General features: G+C 34.1%; 2 protein-coding genes across 2 annotated transcripts; both read left to right on the forward strand.

Moving 5' to 3' along the window:
• Positions 1 to 412: 412 nt before the first annotated feature.
• Positions 413 to 8,102, forward strand: LOC122592727 (GBF-interacting protein 1-like). The gene is made up of 12 exons (XM_043765022.1): positions 413 to 826; positions 1,658 to 1,701; positions 1,990 to 2,092; positions 2,721 to 2,844; positions 2,989 to 3,065; positions 3,364 to 3,490; positions 3,636 to 3,715; positions 4,164 to 4,514; positions 4,836 to 5,121; positions 5,664 to 6,024; positions 6,239 to 6,583; positions 7,498 to 8,102. The coding sequence occupies exons 1-12, from the start codon at positions 553 to 555 to the stop codon at positions 7,795 to 7,797; spliced, it is 2,472 nt and encodes an 823-aa protein (XP_043620957.1). The 5' UTR covers positions 413 to 552; the 3' UTR covers positions 7,798 to 8,102.
• A 7,110-nt stretch (positions 8,103 to 15,212) lies between these two features.
• Positions 15,213 to 17,955, forward strand: LOC122590708 (GPN-loop GTPase 3-like). The gene is made up of 8 exons (XM_043762888.1): positions 15,213 to 15,257; positions 15,331 to 15,439; positions 15,515 to 15,580; positions 16,007 to 16,110; positions 16,511 to 16,641; positions 16,733 to 16,826; positions 16,956 to 17,011; positions 17,673 to 17,955. Exons 1-8 carry the CDS (start codon positions 15,213 to 15,215, stop codon positions 17,737 to 17,739), a joined length of 672 nt encoding a protein of 223 aa, XP_043618823.1. The 3' UTR covers positions 17,740 to 17,955.
• The last annotated feature ends 3,191 nt before the right edge of the window (positions 17,956 to 21,146 follow it).

Raw genomic sequence — 21,146 nt, forward strand, 5'->3', positions numbered from 1 at the left:
AAGGTTAAATTGAGTTATAAGGATTTTATTGGTGGAATTTTGGAGGGTTGATAAATTTTCCCCCTCCACCCGCCCTCCCTAAGGTTGAATGATGACAAAAAATCTTTAGGTTTTTTTTGTAAAATACTTGTAATAACTCACGATCAACATCTCATTGTTACTTCACCATTATATCGTATTTTTTTTTTGATGTTACATAACCACTAAATGTTTGAAAAAAATAATAAATAAACATTTTTTTATGAAAAAGCCTAGACTTTAGATGGATACATAATATTTCATTTTATTTAATATCATGTAAATAATAAAGGCATAAATAAAATAAAATAAAATGATAAAACTTTAGAGAAAAAAAGTATAATAATAGTAGAGTCTCACTTAAATGAAACCCTATTTTTTGTGTTTCTCATTCTCATTCATACATAGAAAAAAAAAACTTCTCTCATTGATTTGAAGCAGACACCTCTTCTTCCTTAAAAGGAAAAAAAACACACACACATATTAAAAACCTTTCACTTCACTCCCATCACCCAGCCACCTAAACTAACCACCATGTCCGGCGGCGATTCATCTAGGGTTCCGATTCCAAAAGACGTCCGTAAATCAATTCATGAAATCAAGAAAACCCACCCAAAATACGCCGACGATTTCATCCACACCATACTTAAAGACTCCAGTTTCAACAAAACCGAATCCCTCAAACGATTAAATATGATTCATGACGTCACTGAAATCGCCAGAAAACATAGCTGTGATGATGTTTATACAATGCTTAAGGAATGTAATATGGATCCTAATGAATCTGCTCAACGCCTTCTTTATATCGGTATCTACATATAAAAATCTGTATCTATATTTATTATATATTTCTGTATAAACCCTTAAAACCCTAAAACCCTGTTTTATGTGTGTGATTAAATTAATTTCTTGAAGTAAAAGTTAGGTTTTTTTTTCTTTATGTTTCTTGTGTATAGCTTGTAAGTTTTGTTGACATTCTTTTGTATATATATATATATATATATAAGCAGAGTAAAATTTAGGCTTTTGTTGAAGTAAAATTGTGGGCTTTTATGTTTATAATGTTTACAGAGTTGGTTGTCCGTATCGATACCCATTTTCGGCATGAGTTGGGTTTGGGGGAGGTGTCAAGTAACAATTAATTTATGTGATTAAAGTAAAGTTGAAGTTGTTTCTTGAAGTAAAAATTAGGGTTTTTATGCATGTGATTAAAGTAAACTTTATAGCTGTTTTTGGAACCTAAATAAATTCAGGGTTTTTTATTGTGATATTGTTGTTGTGTTTGTTTGATTTAATAAGTGCAGTTGAGCGTAAGTTTATCTTATTAGGATTTTGTCTGCAACGCTTCAGATATATAATAACCCGAAACACACTTTTTTTTTTGTTCTTGTATTTGCGTGTTTTGATAAATGGCGTGAACATTTTTTTTTTTTCAGTATTAGTGGTTTCTCAAAACTTTCATTGAACGTATAAAGTTGACTGATATGGAATATTGTTTAATACTCTGCGTACTTTATACATTTATTCTTCAAGTAGTTGTAGGTAAGGTTGTTTGTCGTAAATGTTGCATGTTATGGAGCTCTTGTTGAGCCATTATTGATTCTTGATGAAACTAACAGTATCTGCTTTGCCTGTGCAGATACTTTTCATGAGGTCAAAAAGAAACAAGACAGGCGGAAAAATGTAAGTTTCGGTTTTTGAGATATTTTGTTCTGGTACAGGGTGCATAGCCTGGATATGTAAATAAGGAGGGTCCCTCCACTAGATGTTTAACTTATGTTTATTTAAATGATGAAACCATAAATGTTAAGTCTTGTTTGGTGTTTCAGTAAGGCATCTCCTGGTGCACTTGCAATAGTAGAAATTATTAGATTTTCTTTTTTAGTTAGCAGTGTGCCTGGAGGCAGGAAAGTATCATGGTTTTTGTGTTTTATGGCACTTCATTTGTTATTTTTGCATCTTAATGTTCAGATAAACGTTGATACTGCTGAAGACTTTAGACGGACCCGGGGTAACCAATTGCGGGGAGCTAATGGTGGACAAGGGACTGTTTACTCATCAAATGCGTTAGATGGTATGTATGCAATTTAAACCTGGAAAGTTGGCAGTATTCATCAGCCCTCATATTCTGCTTCTTAGTCTTTCAGACAATGTGTTATGGGGTTTTTTTATTTGGGAGACACTCATATTTCATACCAATGATAACAAATTCATTAAGAATGTAAAGATGAAGTATGCACCATAAGTTTACTGTACAAAGTAGAGGGCTACTTGTAACCAGTTTTTTTATAACCTTGTGTTCTACAGAAAAATAATAAGTATTGTAAAGATAAAAGTTCCATGGAACTGTTCTGATATTATGTTTGGGTATTGCCGTTAATTTTATGAATGTCTACTTATAACTCTGAACTTCGGTAGCTTAAAATGCGAATAAGAAAGTAAATATAAAAGTTCCATGGAACTGATCTGAAATTATGTATGGGTCTTGCCGTTAATTTTTTAAAATATCTACTTGTTATTCTGTACTTTGGTAGTTGCACATTTCACCATCTCCTGCATACGAGGCCTTAAAATACGAATGTGGGTTATATAAAACATGTTGATGTGTCTATGTTAAAAGAAGGCACATTTATATGGTTAGATAGTGATGATAACTTTTGCACTTGCATATCGAAGTTTAACTGTTTATCCTGTCATTCTAGATGTTGGAGGTGGGAGAAGTTTTAATTCAGGAAGGGAAAACGGAACTTTTAATCGTCTTGAGAGGCTTTCAAGGCCGATCTTGCCAGTTCATTCCGAAAAAATGAGCGTTGTACATGTGGCGAAGTGAGTTTCATCCTACCCATCTGTTATATTGTTGTATATCATGTGCAAGCATTATTTTTCTTGAAGATGCATCATTTTTGAGTTTGCATGACTTTTGAACTAGGTCAATGTGTTTGTGTATAAATTTGTTTGTATGTTTAACAGATCTGATGCCAATATCAATAGCATACCAGCTATGCCTAATGGGAGTTATATCTCTAAGCTTGCACTCAAACCGACAGGTAATGTCAATATTTTTACCAAGGTCTGTTGTTTAGTTACTCGTGAACTTGAGGGCAAAATGGGCGCTTGACTGGTTGGTAATGGGTCAAAAGTCAAAACTGGTAATTGTTTAGTATGGTTGGCTCGGCCGTTTTATAGATATTCAGTGAGGCAAATATAATTGCAAAAGTTAGGTTATTTTATATCTGATTATCTGCTGTAGACTTGTAGCACTTGTTTTTTGATTGTGATGTTTAAAAAGTAACGATATGTTAGCACTAGCATATAAAAGTATAAGTATTTCTCTTACCATTTTAGATATTGGAGGTGGGAGAAGCTTGAGTTCTGCAAGGGAAAATGGGGCCACCAAGCTCCCTGAGAAGGTTTCGAGACAGGCATTGCCAGTTCATTCTGAAAAAGTAAACTGTGCGGTACATGTGGCAAAGTATGTTTCATCGTACCTATTTGTAATTTTGTGTACTTGTATTATGTGGAATCTATGTTTCCCTTGAAGACACTTCATTCGAGTCTGCATACTTTCTGAATTAGACTATTGTGGTTGTATATGAATTTCTATGTACCTGTTACAGAACTGATGGCAATGTAAATAGTAAACCAGCTATGTCCAATGGGAGTTACCTTTCTAAGCTTGCATCCAGAAGATCTGCAGGTAATGTCAATGTTTTATTAAGGTTATCTGACTGAGTAATCGTGAGCTTGAAATTGCAAAATGGGTGGGACAGGTAGGGTTAGGCAATGGGCCAATATGGATAGTTTTATGGTATATGATGTGTGGCAAATATAATATGACTGCGCCAGTCATGTTTCTCCATTACATAGTTATAGTTTTTGGTCAAAATTATTTTGAAAGGCTTGTGTCTTTAAAGACTTTTAGATGACTTTTGACCCGTTTGACCCAATTCTTTTTGAATTTAGTTTCTGATCTAATCTGCTTGACCATCTAGAGGTTAAACTTTGCAAGGATTTCCCACTCTTTAAGTAATTTAGGTGAAATTACGAATTGCCACAACTGTACTGAACACACAACCTGCCTAATGTGGAAGCTCATCAATTTATTGGCTTCGCTGACTAGTGACTACTTACTTTGGTGTTGTCAGATGTCTCGTCATCTACTTCAGATCCTGTTGTTTCCCAGATCACTAAGCACAATTGTCCTGTGGGTACCATAAACTGTGAGATTGTAAGACGTAGTGTACCCAGTGTATCAAATGGCAGAAGTCCAAATGGAATGAAGTCTAGTGCTAAAGAATCAGCCTCTGCTATCATTCCAGTCATTGCAGAAGCTCCAGATGTCTCAAGCACAAGGGGGTTAGAATCTAATGTAGTTGAAAAGGATCGGATTCCCAAGTCCTTGCAGCCACCTTTGTTGTCCATCCATAATGATTCACATGTTGTCATTTCCAGTTTGGATACCCACCCTTCTCAGATAGTAAATGAACCCCAAAAAGGTAAGCACTTTATATTTCATGGTCTTCTCATCTGGAGATCTAAAGTTGTGCTGAACATGGATGGTCTTACATACGCTGAATGTTATGTTGGTCTATATATATATGTGTGTGTGTGTGTGTATATACATTGTCAAGGATCTACATGAGTTATATAGTTTTTAATGGTATTATCTGAAATATGAATTTGTTTGCTTTGGTTGCTTCCAAATATGTAGTTAGAAAGGTAACTTAGGAGCCTTACATTTAGTCTATGATATGTTCAGCTATGATTATTGTTGCTTTGTTAGTATCTGACGAAAATGTTCTGTTGCCTACATATAGTTGCTGCTTCTGAGCAGATGACTGTGTCCGGTGCTGATTCTCATGTGGTTCCTGAAGCAGAATCTGAGTTGAAAACATCAGCTCCAAAGCTTGATGTGATGTTAGAGAAGTTGGCCATATCTTCTCATCAGCCTGTTATTTTTCCTGATCATCTCCAAGTCCCTGATAATTTTAGAAGCTTGTTCACATTTGGAAGTTTGGACGCTGCTTCTGATGATTCTAGTCCTCTATCTGTGATTGAATCTTCTCAGCAAAATGGTGAAGTTATCACAGAACCTTTTTCGAGGTAGAAGTTTGTACTGCTATTATGGTTTGTTTTCTTTCAGGAGCCTCTTTCGTTATGCAGCCCGATTGTCATTGCATGTTCATATCTTTTACTTGTCAATAGGTTCATTTGGGTTGTGTGTAGTCTCAAACGAGTCAAAACAACAGTTTTAGCTTAAAGGAGACGGTTCAAATGGGTATAACGGGTTGCAAGTCACACAGAGTCTACTCTACTTTAGTAAATACTCTTTAATATTTCATATAAACATATTATAGTATGCAACCATATTAACAAAATAACCTTTTTAAAAATATATTTTTGTTTATATCAATCAAAAGTATAGAGCTCATCCGACCCACCCATTTTGTTATCTCTAGTGCAGCAGAAGTGCAGTCCTATATATTTCTAATTGTCTTGACTGTCTCTACTGTAGATCGTGTATGTGTTGATTTGTATAGGTCATCCTGCTACTTCGAGTATTCACATCGTCTGTGTTATTCAAGCATGGCCTTTTTGATGGCTAATATTCACAGGATGTTATTTTTCTAATTTTTTGGTCACAGCAATCAAGATGTTTTCCCAACAGCTCAGGAAGGTGAATCGCAAGATTTTCCACTACCACAACTTTCTGAACAAGTAATGCCTTTTGAAGATAACTCATCCGATCCTCCTGTAGAACATGAGAATACAGAGCTGGAGTCTACTTCCCCTACTGCAGGATTTCAAATTCCAATTCAACTTTCTGAACAAGTATTGCCTTATGAAGATAAAATCTCATCTGACCCTCCTGTAGAACATGATTCAAAGCTGGAGTCAACTCCCTCTACTGCAGGGTTTCAGAATCCAGTTCTACCACCTAGCTTTGGTTATATGCCGCATGTGATTGGTCCACATTTTGTACAACTCGATGTACCCGAGATTCAGGCAAGTATTATACATTTTGAGAAGTTTTTCTGGTTTATTATTTAGTTTTCAACTTCAACGTTTTGGAAGTACTGTTGCAATTCATTTTAACTTTCTGGAAGTCACAGTTAAGTTACTAATTATTGCTTATCTGTACGCCCGGTTATATTTTTTCTTGCTATTTATTTGTAAGTTATGTTTTCTAAATTTAATTGGCTACTGTTAATCTATGTAGAGTGGGAGTTCTGTATCTGCGTCTGTGTTGGGCCCAACACCTACAACACAAGCTGTAATGGCTGGTCAGGGTTCCATGGCATTATCTCCACCCCTGTTTCCTTATTTCAGACCACCATATCCAAGCTACATTCCTTATAATCCATACTTCCCACATATGTATTTGCCACAAAATGCGCACTTGTTGAACCATGGTGTGTTTCCTCTGCAACCACCTACTGGCAACGTACATCTACAGGCAGTGGCAGGAGGGAAGTTCCCTGCTTCACAGTACAAACAATCAAATAATGAAGATCTTAATGTATCTCAGCCAAAGGAGAACAATACTCACTCAGCTGTTCAGCAGGTTTGATCTCCATCACCTTCCCATCTAGTCTTTTTTAGTAGCCAGTGGAGGTAGCATTCATGATTCGTTCAATTATCAGAATGAATCAAGTGTGGTCGTGTTTTATTTGGAAGTGCCAAATAAACTTTTTTAGTTAAATGGAGAACATGTTAAACAGATCGAAAGTTAGCCATTATCTGGAAATGATGAATATACTTTTTATTTAGATAATTCTGATAACATTTATTATCTAATCATTAATAATGCAGTCCTTATCTATAACTTTTAGAGAAAGGTTTACTAAAAATGATCAGTTTATACCAGAACTCACTTAGACCCATTACCTAATCCAGTGGTTCTGTATTAGCAAAGGTGACCTTAGACCTCCAAGTTTCCAAACTTGAGATCATTGATAACCCTTGTGGATTCATTGGATATTTTGCTGTCGGTTTTGTTTTGGGTGGGAATTAGACCCTTATCCTTATAAATGATTGAATATTTGTTGTGTTACGAAGTACCTAAAAGGAAAAAGCATAAAAGTTTGGCGGTAAGGAACTGATTAAACTGGTTGAAGCCTTGACGGGGTAAAAGTTTACCTTTAAAAATCATTTGATTGCATACATAATTTCATTGTCAATTCTCCAACTATCTTAAATAGACTCTGTAATTCTGTAATTTCTCATTTACTTGTGGGAGCACCTAACTTTGGGTTAATAGTTGACACCTCAATTGTATTTGAATTTTTCATTGTACAGATGACATATTTCAACCAAGATAACTTTTAGCTGATATCTGGCCTACCTTCCTGTCCTGCGGATTTTGTCATGTCTAGATTTGATACCTCATTATATTTCATATGCTTCTTTTGTCATGCCTCTCTGGCTCATTCAATCTAGAATTTGAACTGACTGCCTTATAATCTTATACTTTTCCAGGTTGATGATGCACAAGTTTGGGGTCCAGCAGGTGGCAGGGATGCACCCATTTTAGTGCCCAACTATTTCTACAACTTCCCTCAAGGACAACACATGGCTTTCTCCCCTTTACATGCAGGGCTTTATCATTCTTCCCAAACAATTACTGCTCAATCTACTGTAGGACCGCTTGTGTATCAATCTCCTTCCACCAGTGGGAACATTGAACTAGTGGTGCAACCTCCTGGCTCTCACCAACAGTCCCAGTATGCACCACAGATAAACTCAAACTCTGCGTTACCGAATAGAGAGACCAATTGATTGTAGTTGTATTAGTTCCTTCAGGTTTATTTTTGGGAGAAAATAGAATATATTTGGGGCTAATCTGAGTGTATATATACAAAATTGTGCCCCGTGATTTTAAACGTGAAAGCACATCCGAGTGACTAGAGTATATTTTAGGGTGCCAGGCTTCATATCATGTTATCAAATGTGTCATGTTGAACCTTTTAAAGGCAGAGGTAGGAACTCAGGTGGGGAGTTTTGGGTAGGCATCTTTTACTCTTTTGTTGTCGAATTGTATATCAAAAATTTAGTCAGAATGGAAGAGCTATGTTATGTTGGAAGTTGGTATATATCGCCGTCATTTCGCATTGTTTGACCTTGATTACTAATCTTTTACGTCTGTTATGCCGGGTTTGGCCTGGCAAAATGCAAACATAGTTATCATGTTACAAATTTTTAATGTATGATTAGAACTAAGTTATCGTAATAGTTTAATATTAATATTGCAACAAATGATGTCTTTTCATTAAAGTAATTTTGATAGGCTTCAATATTAAAATAGTATTAAAAGATCCAGTAACGTATATTCGAACATTCGACAAATTATATTTTTTGGGTTCTATCATTTCAAATGAAATATGGCTTTGTCAATTGAATTTTATATGTTTATTACCGAGAAAATATAAATGTAAGGGGTTTCTTTTATTTAAATTGGTTGTGAAACAACTAAAATCTAATTATTAATATGCAATAATATAAGTGTAAATTAAATTACAATCTTTAAATGAAGGGTTTCTTAAGCTTAACTAATATATTAAAGTTTTAATTTTCAATAGTAAATCAATACTGTGTTCATAAATTGTAATAATTTGATGACAAAAAATTAGACAATATAAAGCATTGTTATTGTAAGGATAATGACAAATCAACTTAATTGATGTTCTTAAATATATGTCTAATAGTAAGATAATGACATGTGAAAAAAATTAGAGGTCAAAATTAGGAAAAAGAATTAGTGGAATCCACATGTCAAATTCTTAAGATTTTAGGTTAATTTTTAGGCATATAAGTTATATTGATTAATATTTTCCTGAAAGAAAATATCATTTTCCCTCTTATTTTACCTTGTCATCTCTTTCTTTCTCTGTCTCCATTGCTAAACAATTTTTAATCCATCATTCTCTCTCTGAATTCCACCCGCTACCTAGCATATTTTTCTAGTAATATATTTTTTTTATTGTGTTAGTGTCAAAAGTAACGACATCAAGAGGCAGATGAAATGGGTCGTTGACTACGATCTGGTTTAGATCGGAGTCAAGACATTTATAAATTAAAGAAGCCTAAAGCCTGATAGTCTGCCAATCGTCGTTTTCTGGTTGTCCAACTTATGGTTCCTTCACTACCGTCGCCCGACAGTGACAACAATGTATACGGTAGATTTTGAAGATCTTATCGGAGGTTTATTATAATTTTTTTAAGATCTAAAAGTAGTGTAAGATTTGGATGTCAAAGATGAATATCGGTGGTTTGCACCATGTGGGTCAACAATTGAGGTGGTTTTTCCCGGTGGTGTTATATACAGTTGTTGCCGCGCTTGCTGGAGATGATTAAAAAAAGAGGGGGGTCAACAATTGAGGTGGTTTTTCCCGGTGGTGTTATATACAGTTGTTGCCGCGCTTGCTGGTGGTGATTAAAAAAAGAGGGTGTATGTGTATCAATGTATGTATTCATGCTTAATAAGTTGTACCTTATGATAAGTTTGAGTAAGAAATATATGTGTTAACTTGATATAGTTGATTTTCATTAGTTGATGAAATGATGATGAAAGTGGTAGATTGAACTACCTAGTGAAATTATTGAAAGTGAAAGCAAGTCAATGACAAATAGGATGGATTTGGATTAAAAAGGCTAGTAAATGATAAGAATGACTAAGTTGAGTTAGTCAAGATTGTGAATGTAAGCTTATGCATATTATGAGAATTATAGCCGGTGGAACGATTGTAAGTGTAACAATTAATTGATATGAAAGTGACGATATACAAATTAAGAAAGAAAGGAATTTTTGTGGACTATAAAAAATGTATATGGCCGTAAAAACCTACCGACCACAACCACAACAACTTTCGACAGACCACTATGAACCACCATCGTTGTAGCTTTTAACCCCCATCGGTCTCGTCGCTAACCTTTCAACCACCACCACCACTCCCGCAACGGCAACCTTCAATAATCACCACTTATCGTCATATCCGGCCAGCACCCACATCATCTGAAATCAACCATTTGGAAGCTTGGAAAGATGGGAAATACCAAGAGTTTAAAATAGTTTAAGTCATGTCTTGTATGTATAATTAGTTAACTAGCTAAATGCCCGCGCGGTGTGGCGGTGAAATAGTGGGGGTGATCGATCATAGGGGTGATAGGTCATAGGAGGCGATTGGTCATAGAGTGTGATAGCCAAATGTCTTAGCCGTACGGGCTCCGACCTCGGATTTAAAAATTCGTTGAAAGTATATCGAACGATGTCTCTAATGAAAGAGCATGAAATTTTAAGAACACCCATATAATTTTTATAATTCATCGATGTACGGTTTTTGAGATAAAGATTTTGAAAGAATTAGAGGAATATATAAAATGATTTATGAAAAAAAGAGAAAGAAAATGATTGATTGAGATTTAAGGGTATTAATATTAGGTAATCATATTTAAACTAATTAGATAAAACTGAGGGGCAAATTAGATACATCAAGTTCTTTTTTAAGAATAAAAAGAGGGTAAATGTTTTATATAATAGTATAGATTACAAGATGAGTAGATCATAGATGATTATTAATTTATTATGAGTGGTGTATGGATCTGGTTATGGAACAAAGGGTTTGAATTTGGGTGGATATGTTTTTCATTTGGGGGAAAACTTTAGTTTTGTATTTTCATTGTTATTATATGTGTAAAATAAAATTCACATGTCAAAATATGTCGTTGACTGGATGAAAAAAAACACTATTACCGGCTACATAAAGTCCACGTCAGCAGAAACAGGTGATGGTCTCACTAAAGAAATTTTACCCGGTTTCAATAGGCCAAATAGAAATTTTACTTGTTGGAAAAAAAATTGTTAAATTTGGAATACTTTCCAAGCAATGCCCTATAATATTAATAATAATATATACTACGATATAATACTATAATTAGTTGTAGAACCCGTGTAAAAACACGGGCTAAAGTTGGAAATTTTTTTTTAAATAATTAAATTTTTTTTTTATTAACAAATGTATATTTTATTAAAATTTTAGAAAACTAAAATTTGGTGCTGATTTTATAAACCACCGAAAGTAGTGGGTTAAATCTGAAAATATTGTCTAATCCTAAAATATCTAAAGTGATTAATCCTCACCCCCACCACAAAATTATCGTCCCACCGATTACTTTTCTCTCGCCACCAACTTCTTAGTGTTTTCCTTTTTCCTGAAAAAAATCAGTCAACTAAGACATGAACTACAAATAATATTTTCAGATTTAACCAAGATTACATGAACTACAAATAATACAGAAAGTGATTTCAACAAAAATGGAAGCAAGATTACATCAAGTACATAGTTTAAGAAAAAATTATGATGAACATTCAACCAAGATTACATGAACTACAAATAATACAGATAAAACTTTTATGAACATTAAACCAACAATAATTACATGACTAATTATTATATGAATAAATCAAGTTACCTTCTCATCGATGAAGATATAGTCTTGCCTATAGCTTTGTCTCCACTTCTTAATACATCTAACTTTGGTGTTCCAAAACGATTGCCCAAGATCAAGTTGCTCAACAAAGCTTAGATTACCATTATTATTATTATTATTATTATTATTATTATTATTATTATTATTATCAATATTATTTTTGGCCATTGTTTAGTGAAAAGGATTAACCAAAGAGAGAGAAAGTTTAGAATTTTTTAATGATGATATGGGATGCCTAATGAATTTAAGGTTATGTATATCACATACCAAATCCCTATGCATTCCAATTCCCGCTCAAATTATGTGTGTATGTATATATATATGTGAGTGAATTAAACTCAAAATTTGAATCGGATTAGGGATGTGATTTGTGTCATAACCTTATACTTTCCTACAAAGATGCTTTGCTTAAGTCTTTCCCTCCAAGACTCATTAAATGCCCACAAACATTACCTCCACCAATAAACCAACTTTGACAGCTATACATATATATATATATATTCTCACACAAAATAAACCTAGGAAACTACATATACACACACAAAATTCAAAATCCATATGCACCTTGATAAACGGATCCTACATTGAACATATAAATACATATATACATACGAAATCTTATACACTAAACACATACTGATATAAGCCATTATGTGTATAAAGTGTGTATAATCTAGTGAGATTATGCTAAGTACTTGACACATAATCCTCAAACGAAGCAATCCGTTTACCTCCTTTAGTAGGAAGGGGGGATAATCTGTATGCATATGTTGAATTGTATCTTGTTATTTTTTCTGCAACATATCTTTATCTATATCTATACTATATTATAAAGGAAATTCCATCTGTAACACCCCAATAATTTTAAGGTAATAAAATAACCCTTTTTGTAGTTTTGACATTAAAATAAGTTCCTAGTATTTTATTTTTAGATATGAGGTTAATTTAGTTGGAACGTTAACGGATAGCGGATGTTTTATCATCAGAAACTCTAAATGGGTCGTGGCATCCATATGGAGTGCCAGCTACATTGTTGTGGGTTATTCATGTTTCCACTAACTTATCCTTTTCTTCTTCATACTCATTGATTCTTCAATCCAATCTCTATTCATGCAATTTGACTTCTAATCTCAAATCAAAAACTCATCAAGAACCATAAACTAATATCATTCAAGAATTTACAAGTTAGGGTGTGGATTAGTTAGTGGTGGTGGTGGTCGACTATTTCAAGGAAAAGGGGGAGGAGAAATTTGTGAATTCAAGTATTGATTTGGTCTTGTATTCCCTGAGGTAATCACTTCCAAACCTAATTTCCCTTCTTTACTAGGAATTAGGGTTTCTTGAGAATAGGAAATTTAGGGGTTTTTGCTACTGATGAGTCCATGTATGAAACTCCCCCAAATTATTGTATATAATGAGTTGGTTATTGAGTTGTTTATGTTAAAAATTTAATTAAACGAGATTAATGGTAGTGAAACTCCAACTATGAAAAAATGGTGATTTTATTAGTAATTGAAATAATGTTGATGACGATGAAACCTTGGAATTTATATGAAAAGACTTGTTGAATAAGCAGCTCAATGACTTAGTGAGATGGGTTAGAGGTTAGAATGCTAGTGAAAGGGTTGTTGAGCTATGTTGAGATAACTAGGATAGTGAACATCTTCTTATGTATGCATTATGATATATGATAGGTTGAAAGCTTGATATTGTGCTCTTGCAGTTATCTTGATTATTTGTTGTTTCCGTGAAGAAGGTGAGTATACTTGCATATATTGTATATTCGTCGGGTCAATTACCATTCATGTTGAGTGAGTCCATGGTGGTAATTGATTTGGCGTTAAGTCCCATGTTTATGGTTGAGTTTGATTACAGGCCTAATTGGTGGCCACAGACTCATGTGGGGCATTTGTTATTGTTATATTTGTTGTGATTGTAATCATTTGCTTATATGGATCCATGTAATGCCTAGCCCAAGGGTGAGTATTATGGATATGACACGACGGTGTCATAGTCTATATGCAACAGTCCCTTGAGCATTGCCCTCCTTTGTTTATATGATATTATGCAAGCATATTCACTAAGCATTCGCTTACCTTTTAGATGTTTACCCTTTTGTTATAGGTGGTTCCGGAAGAAGGAACTAGGTTTGCTTGTCTTGAAGAATAGAGAACGAAGTTGCTAGGGATTGTAGATAGTTGGAAGGTACCTTGGCTATTCTCGGAAGAATAGCATGATTTGGTTAGAAACCTAGTTGTCCCTCTTGACTTTGGCTCATAGTACATTTTGGTTGTTATTGGTCATATTTTGATATGTTTTGTAAATGGTCATGTTCATGTCTTTTGGAGTTGATAAAGATAGTTGGTTTGGTTGTAAGATGTCAAATGGGTAATCGACCCATATGGTTGCGCGGTCGATCATGGATAAAACGAATTTGACAAATATGAATGTTTTCGGGTTAACTCTCTTACTTTCAATTTTGGATTGTAATTTGCTTATAACTTCGTTTGTGGTTTGAAGGTTTTGGTTAAATCTTAAAGTGGGCAAAGTTTGATGTTGCAGGGTTTTGGGCCACTGCGGCGCAATGGAGGTGGCTTTCCCCACTGCGGCGCAGTGGAATTCCACGGCAAGAATTTCCTTTCTTCCCGCTGCAGTGGAGGTTCTTCCAGCTTTGGTCCGAAGTTTTGCACTGCGGCGCAGTGGGTGTACTCGACCTTACTGCGGCGCAGTGAGGGTATATATAAAAAAAAAAAATTCGTGTCTTTGAGTTTATCGAGTCTTGTCGTTTCACCATCTGTCTAACATTTTAAGTTTTAACATTTGCTTTTCCAAAATGCCCCTTATCTATTATATTTTATCTAAAATAACTATAATACCATTTTTCTCTCCTTAAATATCAATCAATCATTTTTTTTCTCTCTCATACATAAATCATTTATTCCTCCAATTCATTCAAAATCTTTTATCTCAAAAACGGTACATCGATAAATTATAAAAATTATATGGGTGTTCCTAAAATTTCATGATCTTTTATTAGAGATGTCATTTGATATACTTTCGACGTTTTATTTTTTAAATTTTGAGAGCGGAGCCCGTACGGCTAAGACATTTGGTTATCATACTCTATGACATATCAACTCGTTTGATATATCACCTAGCTATCACTCCACCATCTCATCGCGGCAATGCGGATGCTTTCTAGTAATGAGGGTTTACTTTATAGCTGCCTAAAATATTCCTTAAACAAAACCTACATGTTTAAGATTTGCCCGGAATGATTTTAGCCCTGTTTCATGAGGGCGAGTGAGTCGTCCGAACGTAAAGTTTATTGTTCGCTGTAGTTACCGCCTGATATTAGTTGGCTCTAATTGTTTTGCGCATTTCGTTTGATTTTATTAGAAATATATAAGTTGTTTAAACTAAATTTAGGGCTCATTTTTGAAATTAGATGATATTTTTGTAGGGTCTCTGAAAGCAACCTGGGCTTGTCAGATGATCATAATAGAAAAAAAGTGTTGAACTTTTTAGTAGTTTCAAGATGAGAACTTTATTGTTAGGGTTAGTTTATCTTGTTTTTTGTGCCCGGAACTTATTATCTGGGGTCTAATGATTCCAGGTTTTCAGCACTCTAATGTCGTTGGTATATTTATTTTCAATTGGTTTTAAGTGTGGAAAAGCAAACGAGATAGTGTGTTGAAAGAGGCGGTATGGGCTATGCTCAGTTGGTCATTGGTCCTGCTGGAAGTGGGAAGGCAACAAAATAACTTCAAGTTCATTTGTAGTGGAACCGCTAATTAAGCTTTTTATCGTTGTTGCTAATTTCAGTCTACTTATTGCTCAAGTTTGTACCAACATTGTGAAGCTACTAGACGAAGGATTCATTTTGTTAATCTTGATCCTGCTGCTGAAAATTTTGATTATCTTGTCGCCATAGGTAAATTGGTCTTTTCTCAGCTTATCTCTTAGCAATAGCTTCTTATTTTTCACATCTTAGTAATTATGGTTGCAGATATACGGGAGCTTATATCGTTGGATGATGTTGTGGTCCAAATGGGGCTCTTATGTACTGCATGGAGTATCCTTCACACTTGATCTTTTAACTTTCTTACAAGTGGCAAATGTAGACCCATTCACCTATTAATGGGTGGATTTGGATTATTTTCCATTACTAATGGGTTTAGTAAAGTTAGCTCATCAAGAGATGGGCCAAATGCATGCATTCTCTTGATTACTTTTTGAAACTAATCAAATTATATTGTACTATGAGAATAGTATATCAGCACAATATAATTTGATTTTATCAGTGTAATGTTGGGTTAACCCACAATCCTTTTTAAATAGTATATAATTTGTGCTTGATATACTTATTTTCTATTTTATCAGTGGACTATGCTGTTAAGCACTCATTTTATTCACTTTTGTTACCAGCTTGCATTAGTTGTATAAGGCCTTTTCCTTTATAATAATAAGCTAATCCTTTTTAAATTGTTCCATTTTGAAGGCCAAATCGAACTCTTTTCTCATGTTCCTGTTCTGAAGATCTTTGTGGAACATTTGCAGCGTAAGAATTTCAACGTTTGTGCTGTATACCTGCTTGACTCCCAGGTTTGTACTGGTTTTCTTTTCTTCAACCAGAGGCGGAATTTCATCCAAATTACTTATATGTGGGTTGTGTTTTACCTAGAACGGGTAAAACTAAATGAGTTGGCTAATAAAGAAATTGGTCATTGAGTGAGAAAGTTGCCAAAAGTGTATCTGTAAGGTACAAGCTTCAAAAATCATTTTAGTTGAAAAATTAGATTATAATTGAAATAATATAATATATGACATAGTATTTGACAGACTGATCATTTATAATAAGTCTGGACAAGAATTTTTTTCCTCTTTGTCTGACCCACTTTTAACTCATTTCACAAATTACCAATTTTGAGCCTCCCAATTTTCCACCTATATGTTGAGGTTGCTGTTTTGTTTTACCTTAGTCAGTTTATTCTTACGTTATCAGTTCATAACGGATGTGACCAAGTTTATCGGTGGTTGTATGTCTTCGCTCTCTGCGATGGTTCAACTTGAAGTACCGCATGTTAACATCCTCTCTAAAATGGACCCTGTGGCTAGAAAAAAAGACATTGAAGAGTTAGTTTCTATATAGAAATCATTATATATTTTTACATATGTCAGTTATCATTTTTAGATATCTCATTTCTGCTTTGTCTATGTTCAATAGTTACTTGGAACCAGAGCCTCAGGCTCTGCTGTCTGAACTGAATAAGCGCATGGCTCCTCAGTTCCAAAAGCTTAATAAGGCCTTAATTGAATTGGTGGGTCCTTAAACTATATGGATTTTGATTTTTGTATGCGATAATAGACTCTATATTTGAATAAAAAGCTAAGTTTTGATAGAAAACCGTATTTGCATTCAAATGCGACACTGACTAGTATGGCAACAGGTGGATCAGTACAGCATGGTGAGCTTTGTGCCGCTTGATTTAAGGAAGGAGAGCAGGTAAATCTACATAAACTCTATATGTTGTATAATGCATGTAACTATGTAATCTTGTAGAGCTATCTGGATCTGAACTTTGAATCATATTTTAGCATTTCTATTTACTGTGTTAGTTCTTGTGCAATTTGCAAGAAGAATCTGTTTTGTTTTATGGTGGTTCTTGTATCGAGTCCAATTTGAGTGTTCCGAGCTATTGTGTGCATCTAGTGAGGGAAATTTTTAACCCAATTATGAAATTTGAGTACCGCAGGGTAAAAAGGCAAAAGTATGAAATCTTGCTAAAAAGTAAAAATATATTAATGTGCATTTTAGCTTCTAGTCTGTTACAATATTTTAAATTGCTATGTTATTATTATTCTTATCTATGGATTGTTATTTTAAGAGTAATTATTATCATCTTATTTTTTGTATGAGTGTTAAATACATTCAATTTTATTCAAGTTGGCAAACAAGTGTTGGCTGGTCAATCTGGCATGAGACGCCATTACAATGCATATTTTGAGCCTTTCCAATCTTCCTACACGCACCTGCAATGCTATATACCTGTGGTGATTTTTTAGTGTTCTCACTTTTTATTATATGAAGGTCAATTGATTCTGTGTACTTTTTGGCTATTTTTTTTTTACAACATACAATACGTTGTCTCACAAATCGACAACAGCGTTCAATTTGGAGAAGATGCTGATGTGAAGATTAGAGATTTTGACCCGGATGAAGATCAGGACTAAAATGTGTGTGGTCTTCTAAGATTTATCATAGTTGTTTATGTGCTTTTGGCCTTACCGATGATATTGTGAACAAATACGATAAATTCTTTTGATTAACATGTCCAAAATTAGTGATCTATGAAGGTAGTAATGTAGGTGGTCTGATAGCTGGGCAAGAAGTTAAAACGGTTGATGTTAAGCCATGGGTCAAAATGAGTATGTTCTCGTTGAATGTGACACCAACTCTTTTTTTTTTTTATTATTGATCTCGTATTAATCTTTATAAATGATCGTTGTGTTCAGTAAATCAATCATTACTATTAATATCTAGTTTTCTGTAATTAACTAATTAATGAATCTTTAAGATGGAAAATAGTGTACTGAAGTTATCAGGTGGCTTATGATGGCCCTGTTACATACAAAATAACAGTCTTTACTTCGTGCGTTGTTGAAATGGCTGGTCAGGGTTCTATACTACTATGGCATTATCTCCACCGCTGTTTCCCTATTTCAGGCCACCATATTCAAGCTATATTCCTTATATCCATACTTCCCACATATGTATATGCCACAAAATGCTCACTTGTTGAACCATGGAGTGTTCCCTCTGCAACCACCTACTAGCAACGTACATCTACAGGCAGTGGCAGGAGGGAAGTTCCCTGCTTCACAGTACAAACAAGCAAATAATGAAGATCTTAATGTATCTCAGTCAAAGGAGAACAATACTCACTCAGCTGTTCAACAGGTTTGATCTCCATCACCTTACTCATCTAGACTTTTTTAGTAGCCAGTGGAGGTAGTGTTCGTGATTTATTCAAATATCAGAAGGAATCAAGCGTGGTCGTGTTTTATTTGGAAGGGCCTAATGAACTCTTTTAGCTAAACGGAGAACAAGTTAAACAGATGTAAAGTTGGCAAGTATCTGGAATGATGAATATACTGTTTATATAGATAACTCTGATAACATTTATTATCTAATCATTAATAATGCGTTCCTTATCTATAAGTTTTAGAAAAAGGTTCACTAAAAATGATCAGTTTATACCAGAACCCACTTAGACCCATTACCTAACCCAGTCGTTAATATTAGCAAAGGTGACCTCAGACCTCCAAGTTTCCAAACTCTAGATCATTGATAACCCATGTGGTTTCATTGGACATTTTGCTGTTGGTTTTGTTGTGGGTGGGAATTAGACCCTTATCCTTATACATGATTGGATATTTGTTGTGTTACGGAGTACATAAATGGGAAAAAGCATAAAAGTTTGGCGGTAAGGAACTGATTAAACTGGTTGAAGCCTTGAAGGGGTAGAGGTTACCTTTAAAAATCATTTGATTGCATGGAATATCTTGCTTCCAAATCGTTATTATTGTAGTACTATTACGGATTTTGCGATAATATGTGTACTGCTAAGACAAAAATAAAAAAGCAAAAAATTTCATTGTTAATTATCCAACAATCTTAAATAAACATGTGTAATTCGATAATTCTTCATTTACTTGTGGGAGCATCTAACTTTGGGTTAATAGTTGACACATCAATTGTAATTGAATTTTTTATTTCAACCAAGATAACTTTTAGCTGATATCTGGCCTGCCCTCTCGTCCTGTGGATTTTGCCATGTCTAGATTTGATACCTCACTATATTTCATATGCTTCTTTTGTCATGTCTCTCAGGCTCATTCAGTCTAGAATTTGAACTGGCTGCCTTATAATTTTATACTTTTTCAGGTTGATGATCCGCAAGTTTGGGGTCCAGCAGCTGGCAGGGATGCACCCATTTTAATAGGGTGTATGCGTCTTGGGAGCTTAGGGACGTGCGAAGACAACCCTATAAGCACCGCCCTTATGCTGTGTTCTCGAGTTTTTTATTGAAGAGAAAGGAAAAGAATATGAAAGATTTTTAAAATATTTGTGTTCTTGAGTTTCATTAAAGAGAAGAAGAGAAAAGAAAGGAAAGGAGTTGGAAGAAAAGTTCAATACATTTTGGTTATAATTTTTTCCTTCCACTTTTGGGATGATTTGGAAGGAAAGAAAATCTACCCCTTCTCTTCCATTTACCTCTCTTCTTTTCTTTCTCCTTCCTTTAAAAAAAACTCGAGAACACAACGTTAGTTTTACTCAAAGTATTGAATGAGACACCGCAATTAGTTAAAACCCACTGTTGTCACAATATATAGGAGATCGATGAAGATCAAGGAGGAATATTAGACGGCTACAAAATAGGAGTTTTAGTTAGAATTTTTATCTACATGAATATTATCAGATTTGTTTAGTTTTACTCACATGTGATTTTACTTCTAACTAACAATGAGATAATTTCCATTTTAAAAGGATGAATTTTAATGGTTGTGATGAAAATAAAATCTAATCAGGTGGTCCGCTTTTTGTTTCAAAAAAAACACCGCCAACAATATATATATATATATATATATATAGGGTAAAGTTATTTTGAGAAATTTTTTTTTGCGAGAACCTTTGAGAACTTTTCAAATCAAGCCTAACCGATGATTATTCTTTACATGAAAATTATTTTTTGATTGTTTTCTGAATAACTTATGTGTAATTTTGAAGTTTATAATTGTGTAGAGCATGGATTATCATCCGTTATACAATTATGTGGAGATTTGGATTCTTGATCACATGTGCACGAATATTGCTATGATCAAATGTATGCAAGTCGATCACATGTAATCATAGCAATATTCGTGCACATGTGATCAAGAATCTAAATCTCCACATAATTGTATAACGGATGATAATCTATGTCTCCACACAATTATAAACTTCAAAATCACACATAAGTTATTCACAAAACAATCAAAAAACAATTTTCATATAAAGAATAATCATTGGCTGGGCTTGATTTGAAAAGTTCTCAAAGGTTCTCACAAAAAAAAGGGTTCTCAAAATAATTTTTCACTATATATATATATATATATTCTTCCAATCATATCACAGCTACTCATTTCATCTACCAAAACCCATCAGCATGTCATGAAATTATATTTAGACAATGTCTTTCACTAGATCATCATTTTGCGCCACATTTTATCCATTTTATTTCAAATATGAAATTCACGAACTATATATTAAAGTAGGTCTATTCTAATAGGAAACTAATTTATATAATATTTTTAGATCATTTAATATATATTTAATTATGACTTATCATTGGTCGAGCACCTCATATCCGCTACAATAGTCATCAAACTCCTATTCCCAGCCAAATGCCTAATTAACATTTATTAAAGAAAACCACATCCACAAAGCCAATACAGTGAAAGTCCTAACAACCTTGTATTTTTTCAGTACTCAAACGAGTAACTTTCACAAGGAAAGTGAAGGATTAAGACTGTTGTAGCATTGACCATAAACGGAATAAGGTTGATCAAGATATATAATTGGTATTTGTAAGTTACGG

Source organism: Erigeron canadensis, chromosome 3 (assembly GCF_010389155.1).
Source record: "Erigeron canadensis isolate Cc75 chromosome 3, C_canadensis_v1, whole genome shotgun sequence".
NCBI classification, from domain to species: Eukaryota; Viridiplantae; Streptophyta; class Magnoliopsida; order Asterales; family Asteraceae; genus Erigeron; species Erigeron canadensis.

Bases quoted from the DNA above. Each gene is read 5' to 3' on its own strand.
- LOC122592727 (XM_043765022.1), top strand. From the start codon at position 553: ATGTCCGGCGGCGATTCATCTAGGGTTCCGATTCCAAAAGACGTCCGT. The intron at 3,066-3,363 runs GTAATGTCAATA...TTACCATTTTAG, and splicing joins GCTTGCACTCAAACCGACAG to ATATTGGAGGTGGGAGAAGC. The intron at 3,716-4,163 runs GTAATGTCAATG...TGGTGTTGTCAG, and splicing joins TGCATCCAGAAGATCTGCAG to ATGTCTCGTCATCTACTTCA.
- LOC122590708 (XM_043762888.1), top strand. From the start codon at position 15,213: ATGGGCTATGCTCAGTTGGTCATTGGTCCTGCTGGAAGTGGGAAG. The intron at 15,581-16,006 runs GTATCCTTCACA...TCCATTTTGAAG, and splicing joins GCTCTTATGTACTGCATGGA to GCCAAATCGAACTCTTTTCT. The intron at 17,012-17,672 runs GTAAATCTACAT...AATCGACAACAG, and splicing joins GATTTAAGGAAGGAGAGCAG to CGTTCAATTTGGAGAAGATG.